Here is a 10788-nt window from a genome sequence, read left to right as displayed (position 1 = left end):
TCCTTTGCCGTTAAGTGCAAATTCTAATTAGTTATATGTTTTTTTTTGCCAAAAGAATTAAATATATGTTGAGAGGATGTATATTTGATACATGTGGATATGTGTGATCTCTACTACTCTTGTTACAATCTCGAGCAAGCTTACATTTATATATTAAGATCCTGTTTGGTAAGAAGCATTAAAAATTAAGAGTAGAGATTGAGATTAAAATTAAAAAAAATCTATTAAAAAAGTGTTTAGTATAAGAAATTGCTTGATATATGAAATTAGTCAAACCTATATATGTGGTATTAGAAAATACTATAGAAGAGAGTGGTATTCTCCAATCTCACGTATGTGAATTTGCCTAATTCTACATAACAAATAACTATTCATACCAAATACTATTGTAATACTTTTTCTCAATTGCAATTTTAATATATATCTCTCATTTTAATGCTTCATACCAAAGGGATCTAAGATCACCAAAGCTGACGAGGGGGATAGCGTATTTAAGTTTAGGTGATTAACCACATTGTAATGTTCCCCAGCTAACATCGCAAAATTCATTCTAGTTTACTATATTCATTGAAATAGCGGCAAAGATTCTGCAATTTCTTATCCATAACAAGCACATATGCCTAGTGTTACGATACTATGTATATGTAAACTCACTCAACCAGCTTCAGGCCCCAAAAAAAAAGAAAAAGAAAAAAGAATCATATATACTCAACCTGCTTTCCCGTAGATTCTGGAATTCTGCTTCAAATAGCGCCAAACATTAATTTTGATCAAGCCATCTTTATGACTTTGTTCGAAATACCACCATGCTCATCACTATTATATGATATTTATATTATTTAAATACTTTTTCACTGACTTAAATTTAAAATTTTCAACTAACAATTTTACGTTTTAGAATATATATATATATATGTTTTTGAAAAACTGGCAGTTAACATATGATTTTTATTTTAGATTTTATGCACATTAATTTTCTTAAAAAAATTGATTCGAATAATCCAAATTAGCTCTAAACACGGTACGTAGTAGCAGTGATGAGCGCCCTTGGTGGTCATCATTCTATGTGGCGGTGAAACTCAACCCCGAACCTGGATCATTACAGTTGTTACTACAATTTCAGAAGGTGAGTATTGATGATGCGTACGTACAGTGATGCTATCGAATATTAAGACGCATCACAAGTGCACGGGTCATAAAAATAAATAGCAATAAATCAAAGTTGATCCCACAGAAGACTCAGTATCTTCTTTTTGTTTAAGTTGGATATATCAAAATTTCATGAAATTGAGTGAAAAAAAATTAAAATAAACAAAACAAAGCAAAGCTTTATCAAATTAATTTAAGCAAAGAATGTTAAAAGGTCAACCTAAAGTTACCAATTCCTTCCTAGCTTCTTAAACCTTGTTTCACTGAATTGATTAGCTTTAATATTAATTTTGTTGATTTAGAGTATAATTAGTTATAAATACTTGTCGGTCCACTTATAATCCTCTCTTAAATTAATTAAGTAATTTCTCACATAATTATTTAAGAGGCTAAACAGTTCGGTCTCACTCATCAATAATTATACAAAATAATTAGACATGTTTCTATCCTAATCATAAATCAGATTATCATCTAATCCCATATTATTTAATCTAAAAGCTTACTTAAAATCCCTCTTGTCAATGAAAACTTTAATTCTCAAATTCCCACTTAATGATAGCCAGTCATCAAATAGATAATAAAGAACAAAATTAAGTAATCAAAATTTAACATTAAGCATTTTAAATATTCAGTGAAAACAAAACTCAATCCACTAACAAGATCGCGGTTTCTCTAGGCTGTAAAACACACTAGCCACGCATGACTTCGAGCAATCTCAATTCAGCAACATCAAATTCGAAACGAGATGACATAATGGAATGGAAGAATATAAACAGTGGAATGAATGAACTGGATGATGGAATAATGGAAAACGAATTGAATGCGAACTGAATGAGAAGAACCCAAAGCCCCAACAATGCAGTCTCTCCCTTCTCTCGCCGGAAAACCGCCTCTGTTCTGCTCCTCCGTCGAGATTTCTCTGCGAAGGAAAGGAAGAACATCAGCTTGCTCGCCGTCGGTCTCGATTCACTGGCTCAGTCGATCCGTTAAACTCGTCCAATGTCCAGAGAAGAAGAGAATGAAGAGTGAATGACCGTCCCTCTAGTCCAGAACCAGCGTCGGCGATTTCCTCTCGTCTTTGATCTCCTCCGCTGAACCTGTCAACTAGAGCCCCCCTCCTCAAAACACAAAAACAGTCCGGCTTTTTCTTTCCTTCAAGACGGTAATGAACAGTGATCACTAGGTCTCCAAAGTGGTCTCCCAAAACGCTGCGTCTTGTTTTTCCACAATCAGCACGCGCTCGTCATTATTCTAATCTTCCTTCGACTCCAAACGGTGCGTTGCTTTTCTTCCTCCCCTTACTCCTCTTGTGCGGCACGTGTAAACTGATGAAAGAGAGAAAGATGAAATAAAACAAATAAAAAGAAAAGCTGAAAAAAAGGCAAAATAAAAGAAAATAAACTATAAGAAATTGAAATAAGAGAAGATAAAATCAACCAAATCTTAAACTTAATATTCATTATTTTTATTCATTTAAAACTAAGATACTTGTAATAAAATCCCCCCAAATAATGCTCACAATTAATTTCTTTCAAATCTCTTTCAAATCATCTAAAATCTTATTGATAACTCTCTAAAAATTACTCAAAATATTCTTTCAAGATATTCAAAATAATGAAGTTATCATATAGCTAATTAACAGTCGTTATGGCGAAAATTATAATTTCAAAGGGAGGTGAGGAAGAATGACTATTGGATATTAGCAGAATATACTGTTTGATCCAAACTGGGTGCGTTGTACAGGTCTTGTGATCCAAGCAGGAGCGTTTTCACAACCAACGTCAATTCAAAGCACCAATTATCTTTCGTTGATTAAAAGAATACAATTCTTTTAGGAGAAAAAACAAAAGAGTACTGCTTGTAAATTCCCACCACCACAAATAATATTCAAACATACTATTCACCTAATTAATTTTGAGTTTACGAAATCAAAACGACCTTGTCTTTGACTCCGTCTCAATTATATACGGAAAGCCTTGCATTCATCTCCCTTATTTATTCTTCAATGATAAATTTCAGTTATAAAATGCAACATCATTCATCACATTTTTTAATTTATGTACAGAGCCCAAGCAAATTAACTGGACGATGAACACAAAGTAACTTTTCGCCAGTTAAGTAATTAAAAAGAATACTCTATATATTGCTCTGTCAACTTCTATATGTGCTGGCCCAAAAAATGTTAAATTTGTATACGTACAACTTCTAGAGAAGAGATTTTTTGTTTTTGTTTTGCGTAGTCAATTGTATGTGATGTTAATAATTAGAGAGAAATATCAGATGTGTCGACTTAAAGTTTCTTCAATTCAACGTGTTGGTAATCACATTTATTGCTTTGCGCGTTCTACTTTTTAACTCGTAATAATATTCGTTTCCCACTTTGGTTGCCTGACTACAACATCTGATCTTCTTCCGATTTTCACATGCTGTCCTTCCCAGTTTTCCTTGTCCTCTCTGGATCTATCCTATTGCGTATGAATCACTGACAAGGCGTGCCTAATTAACATTTTTAATTTTCTTTTCTTATTATTTTCAATTAATAGACGCAGTTATACAAGAGAGTTATTGTGTTGATCACCGATTATTCCGTGGCCGGTCTTTGTTTGAACTTTGAACAGCGTGATTTCAGATCAGACATTCATCGCAAAAAACAAAGAAAGAAACACTGCAATCTACTGAACAACTAATTAATAGTATTTGTTAATTAAGACTTGAGAGTCTTCGATTATACAATCATTTCAAAATTAGTTCTGAACCCACGGATTTTGCACGTTACTATTGTCACCTATTGCATTGACCTGCTATACGTTAGTATTTGATTTCACTGTACGAATTAATTAATTAATATAAACCGCAAATTAACTTGCAGGAAGATCGTGTACGTACATATATATCATTTGCACTGTGCACCTTTTCACCCGCCGGGCTACACCACACATTGTCTTGGTAATTCCAAAATATGTCTGCATGATTTTTATTAACAGTTAAGAAGCCAGGACATATGCTCATCCATTTATTATTTTTCCGTAAACAGGATCTATAACTAATGAGCTCCTTTTTTTCTGTTTTTGGGGCCTAGCTAAAAATAATAATGAAATGAAAACGATCTACTTCAAAGACCAGAAATATGTGGATATGTTTGTTGATGATTTGCTTATGATCATCTGGATGTAATTTTTAAACTACTCGTATGAAATAGTTATCAGTAACAGCAGCTGCCAATTAAGCAAATCATTTGTCTGAAATGATATACTCTACTCTATATTAATAATCAATAAATATCGTTTTATCTTGTTTAATAATGAATTCGAGCATCACTGATTATATTAATGCTTTAAATATCATTTCGACCCACTCAAGAAACAACGGCTACATGCCTAGCTAACAGACAAATGCTAGAAATATTAGTATTAGTATTAGTATTAGTATATAAATGATAAATCGATAATAACAATTAGTACAATATTTGATGTCCTTTTCTGAAGAAAATTTAAAGAAAAAAGCACTTCATGTGATCATGTCTATTAGTGATTAGTCTATAGCTAAGTACTGAATTCTAAATTTATTTATGTCATGGAAGTGCTAAAACAATATATTAAAAGGAAGCTTTGGGGGAGGGGGAGATGGGATCCGCTGCGTAAGAAAAGGAGCAAGTGGGCAGTAAACCATTTTCATTTTTGGCTTTGAATATCATTAGTTCAAAGTTTTGACTGTAATTTGCGCTTATTCGGCGTAATTAATCAGTAATCACGTTGTAGTAAATTTGAAGTCATCGATCTGACATTTATATTCTTTGGTTCTACAATTCACAGAGTATTTCGTTTCCCTTATGATTTAAAAAGAGAAAGCGACAATGCCGGCAAAACAAAAAACAGAAAACGAAGATCAGTTTAAAAATCTTTAAATTAATTATTACTGTGCAACGCATATGCTTCAACTTCTTGAGAAAATGAATGGGAACGCAGGAGTTTGATCGCTGGAAAGATATAACAGCACGATACTGATGGAAGAGAAAGAGCAACGAATGACTCCCATTGGTCCGTTCCCGTAAGATCAGCCAATGTTTAATTCTCTCACAGTATTATTAGGGACTTCGTGGGACCCAACTCTATCTGGTCTTCGTCAACCACTTTGTCCCACTCTCCGTACTATAAGAGATATCCCTCCTCGGTCTTTATTGATCCATTGATTCCTCACACCACACATACCTAGCTACCATTAATTTTACCCATGACAGAGGCATCAGGCCTTTTGTCCATTCTTCTTCTTCTTCTTCATGTCTCTGTTTCTCTTGCAGACTCTTCCGTTTACAGCCCCTTCCTCGACTGTCTACACAAACACACAGATCCATCCGACAATCTCTCCGACATTGTATACGCTAAAACCAACGTTTCTTACACTTCAGTCCTTGAAAACTACATCAGAAATGCCCGATTCAACACTTCCTCAACCCCAAAACCCTCCATCATCGTAACCCCTTTAAAGGAATCCCATGTCCAAGCCACTGTCATTTGTGCCAAAGACATCGGAGTCCAAATCAAAATCCGGAGCGGTGGCCACGATTATGAGGGCACCTCTTATGTCTCCGACCAACCCTTCATCATCCTCGACCTCTTCAACCTCAGGAACATCTCCGTCGACGTCCAAAACGAGGTTGCCTTCGTTCAATCGGGCGCCACCCTGGGAGAGTTATATTACCGCATTTGGGAGAAAAGCAAGGTTCATGGATTTCCCGCGGGAGTGTGTCCTACCGTTGGCGTCGGAGGCCATTTGACCGGAGGAGGGTATGGCAACATGCTTCGCAAATACGGCCTGTCTGTGGATCATGTTATTGACGCCACAATTGTTGATGTGAATGGCAGAATATTAAACAAGGATTCCATGGGAGAAGATCTTTTCTGGGCCATTAAAGGAGGAGGTGGCGGCAGTTTTGGCGTCATACTGTCCTACACTGTGAAACTTGTCCGCGTGCCGGAGATTGTAACCGTCTTTAGAGTTGAAAAGAGATTGGAAGAGAATGCCACTGATCTTGTGGTTCAATGGCAAAATGTTGCTCCTCATATAGATGACAGGCTTTTCATGAGGCTGCTTTTACAGCCCGTGACTTCCAAGGTGAACAAGAATCAGAAAACCATAAGGGCTTCTGTTGTGACGTTGTTTCTTGGACGGGCCGACGAGCTGGTGACGCTATTGGAGAAGGAGTTTCCTCTGCTTGGTCTGAAGAAAGAAAACTGTAATGAAACAAGTTGGATCGATTCTGTGCTGTGGTGGGCAAATTTCGATTTAGGAACCAAGCCAGAAGTGTTGCTCGACAGGAACCTGAACTCGGCGAACTTCCTCAAGAGGAAATCGGATTATGTTCAGACACCGATCTCCAGAGATGGTTTGGAGTGGATTTGGAAGAAGATGATCGAACTGGGGAAAACAGGATTTGTTTTCAATCCTTACGGAGGAAGAATGAGCAAGATTCCATCAGATGCGACGCCGTTTCCTCATAGAGCCGGGAATCTGTTCAAGATTCAGTATTCTGTGAATTGGAATGAACCGGGAAGTGAAGCGGACAGGAATTTCATAACTCAAGCCAGAAGGCTATACAGTTACATGACGCCATTTGTGTCCAAGAATCCAAGGAGTGCCTTCTTGAATTACAGAGATCTGGATATTGGGATCAATCATTTTGGTGAGAAGAGCTTCGAAGAAGGTCAAGTTTACGGGAGGAAGTACTTCAACGACAATTTCGAGAGGTTAGTGAAGGTTAAGAGTTCAGTGGATCCACGAAACTTTTTCAGCAACGAGCAAAGTATTCCTTTGCTTCCAAATGCACCATCGATCAAGCGTTGAAGCCTCGGCTGTGTTATTCCTCTCTCCTTTGCTTCCCTCGTACACCATTTGACTATTACAGTTTCCTTTTTTTTATTATTTAATCTTCAGTAATTATCGTTCAAACAAAAATTGCACTGTAATTCATAGCGACAATAAAAATATTAAAATATGTTGGCAAAAAAAAAAGGTATTAGTGAATATATAGACTCTAATTTGTGTATTCCTATTTCTTTTTTTTTCTGCCACCCTTGTATGTTCTTAATCAAGCAATATAACTTTGATCCGAAAAATCAAGCAATATAACACAGCCTTTTAGTTTTGGAAAAGTCACAAAAAAAATCATAAAACTAGAAAAATTACACATAGAGACCGGTTCTTAAAAATTGTTATCAAAACCTATATTGTTGTTAAAACCATGCTAATATTGTCATGGCCCCCCAATCTGCAATTTTTCTAATTCCACAATCTTTTTTAACGATTTCCCCTTTAGTTTCAGTGCACGCAGTTGACTGAGTCCACCGAGAAATTTCATCCCAAATTAAGGGGGTGTAATTTGGAAAACTCTAAGCATTTTAAAAAGTATTTTCACGTTCATTGAAATTTTTTTTTCTCATATACTTATTTTAAATATCTTAAAATTAATTCTGAAAATCTAATTCAAACATGCCTAAATTCAATTAAACTTAACAGCCCAACAGAACAAAGAGTAACGTACTCACATAATCAAATTTAAATTATCAAAAATATAATATATGCCAAAACTTATCCCAAAAATAATACTCTTGTGATTTTTAATGTAAGACTTAATTATTAAGTTAATTTTATTTTTAAATGTAAGACCTATTTTTTATATTTTTTATTTTTTCTAAATTGTTCTTATTGTTTTTATTTTTTTATAATCAAGTAATTAAGAAAAAATATAAGAATATTAAGAAAAATAATTATGGTATTTTAAAAAAACATGTTATGGCTTTATAATCAACTAACTTATTTAATTTTTTTTAATCTAATTAAATTAGTTAAATATTAAACAAGAAGAATAATACTCTATACATGACCAGCAATGTCCGAAGCAAATTGGAGTGATGTTTTTTCCCTCCAAAAAATTAGGTGCGTGAGTTTTTCCAAAATTCTAGGTGATTGACTTTGGAACTGCTCCGTCCTACATGCACAGGCGTTGCCGTGATTTCTTCTTGTTCTTTTTTTTTTTTGACCTTGGTGATTTCATTTTTAAATCATTACTATATTAAGTCTCATTTTTACTTGGATAACTACTTCCTCTTATTCTTCATAATATAAGACGTTGGTTAGAAAAAAAATTGAAACTTAAAATATAAAATATTGTTAGGATAATTGATGTAATTTTTTTACTCACTCCTATTAAATATAGGAGAAAGAGAAGATAGGAGAGAAAATAAAAGTATAACATCAAAGGCCTATTATTTTTTTAGAGGTAAAATAGGAAAATTTTATCATTTTAAGAGACTAAACTTTAACTATTTCTTAATATGTTAGAAAAATTAATCAACTTCTCATATCATGAACAGAACAGGATACTCTGGGATTCAAGAAAAGAAATTAATTATTAGAAAGTTCTTAATAAGTGGGTAACATTCTCTGTATTGAAAGTTGCTATGCGTACTGTTTTGTAATCATTAAGACTTTTTACCAATTATATTTTTTTCTAATATTTATAACAATTTTTTATTTTTTATATTTTTATATTTTGAAACTACTAATGAGATTAGTTCCCTAAAAAATTAATAGTAAATGAGGATTTTCTTATAAAAAAGAGTAAAATTATAACCTATTTAGTAATATTAAATAATTTTAATTGTATTTTTTTATTTTGATGAATATGTTATTTATGTCAGTAAGAGTATATAAAAATATTCTTTCTATTCTAAATATAAGAGATATTTTATAATGTAATTTATATTAGAAAATAAATTTTATATTTAGAATTATATTAATTGCTATCTTCCTTCTGTTTTAGTTATAAGATTTTATTCGGAAATAATATTTAATACACGCTATCATGAAACGTCAAAACAAGCATAAGCCGCGGGTTGTGACTTGTGTCGGTGACAGTGTACGAAGGATGGGAGAGTACATCTGCTGTTTTGCTTTTTTGCCAATATCCTTTTCTGAAATTAAAAACTGAAAAGACATGTAACGATTTAAATGTTTATATGAAAAATAATCCTTGATATTCAGTAATCATCATATACATGTAAAAATTTAAATAGAATTTAATAATCTTTAAAAAATTTTATATGTAATTAAAAAATTGTTTGGCTAACAAGGTTTGAGTCTAATGAAAGAGACTAATTTCTTAAAATGTAAGGAACTAATGTTTTGAACCTCCACAAGAAAAAATGCTCATATTTAGTGCCGATAATGTATCCAACAAGCCTCTAAGAGGATTTTTCTGTGTTTAGTTGGAAAAATTAGAAATTGATTGTTATACTAAACTTAGGTGAAACTATATAAGGAAAACTATTTGTTCCAAAGATATTTTAGTTACTTTTTCGGTTGTAAATGTAAGACCTATTTTGTAATATAAATTACATTATAAAATTGGTCTTATATTTAGAATCGGAAGAATATTACGTAGTCTTTGATGTGGACAACTAAAAGAATGAAGATATGAACATGACTTGACATAAGGTCAGGTCTAATGGTAAAACAGGGAACGTGAAAAAAAGCAAGGATAGGCTGTATTGTTTGGGAAAGATGGGAGAAGTGGCAATTATAATGGCTGGGCTGTGAACTTTATGAAGTCGCCCCACAAAAGGGCACATGCTTCCTCCCCGTAAAAAGCTTAAGCTTGCGTTTGTCGGCAAAGCTTTTAGTCATCCAAAATAGATCCATGATTATTAATATTGCAAATCACCTGAAATTACAATTACAACATAAAGCTACCTACCGTGGTCATCTCAATTCTCAAGAATAGACAATCTATAAATAAACAAGATTTTTCCAATACATCAATCCTTTTTATATATATTGCCATCTTGAGGTTGTACCCATATTCCGCTCGCCACACCTGCCTTGTTTTTCTCAAACAATCCAAAGGATGAGCTAGGATTGGAGCTTGCGAATTAATTAAATCTCAATGTTTCAATCCAAAAAGAGATGTTGTTGTATATATTCGGGCAATTTGCGGTCATTCAGTTTTATTGCCTTGTGAATACAGATCATACATAATTAATAGTCTGCAATCACTTCACAGGCAATAATATATGCTCAATGAAGAAATCAACTGGGAATTCCGATGGAGGAAGAGAGAACAGCGACGTACGGTGAGGCTGAATCATAATACCCGAAACGAAACATGATCTCGAGGCCGCAGCTGTCTCATCCTTCCGTGGGCTTAGGTTTGGGCCTCACTCTTGGGCTTACCATAAAGTTTGAATGAGATTTCATTCCCAAAACAAAGCCCAAAATCCAGATATGTGGTCGGTTTCACAATACTGGCTCGTGAGGGGGGTAGGAAAGAAAAAAGAAGAGCTGAGAAACAGAAACCAATCAGTGCCCAATTTTAACTCATTAGCATTCAGTGCATCTATTAATCAAATTTCCCAAACAGTAAGAAATAGCAAAAAGAGGCGAACTTGGATAATATCTGTAAACAGAACATGAAATGGCATGAAATGAATCCCATCCGATCTTCTTTCTAAGGGCATGAAATGAATCCAATCCAATCCAATCCAATCCTTTTTAGTTTCTTTGCCAACGATCCAATCCAATCCATCACCACAAATTCGTGTTTCAGAAAAATTCACCGTTCTGCGTGACTACGAGCTGCGTTGT

At 33.9% G+C, this 10788-nt stretch overlaps 1 protein-coding gene across 1 annotated transcript; it reads left to right on the top strand.

Annotated features, from left to right (window-relative positions):
* Window positions 1-5364: 5364 nt before the first annotated feature.
* LOC114718278 (berberine bridge enzyme-like 19) lies at window positions 5365-7158 on the top strand. Its single transcript, XM_028903555.1, has one exon. The coding sequence runs from the start codon at window positions 5380-5382 to the stop codon at window positions 6988-6990; it is 1611 nt and encodes a 536-aa protein (XP_028759388.1). The 5' UTR covers window positions 5365-5379; the 3' UTR covers window positions 6991-7158.
* The last annotated feature ends 3630 nt before the right edge of the window (window positions 7159-10788 follow it).

This window comes from Neltuma alba, unplaced genomic scaffold, assembly GCF_004799145.2.
Source record: "Neltuma alba isolate B1F8T4 unplaced genomic scaffold, ASM479914v2 tig00011824_pilon, whole genome shotgun sequence".
Lineage (NCBI taxonomy): Eukaryota > Viridiplantae > Streptophyta > Magnoliopsida > Fabales > Fabaceae > Neltuma > Neltuma alba.
The sequence above is the reverse complement of the archived record's forward strand: the minus strand, read 5'-3'. Positions and strand labels throughout refer to the sequence as shown.

Coding starts and splice junctions, on each gene's coding strand:
- LOC114718278 (XM_028903555.1), top strand. CDS start 5,380: ATGACAGAGGCATCAGGCCTTTTGTCCATTCTTCTTCTTCTTCTTCAT.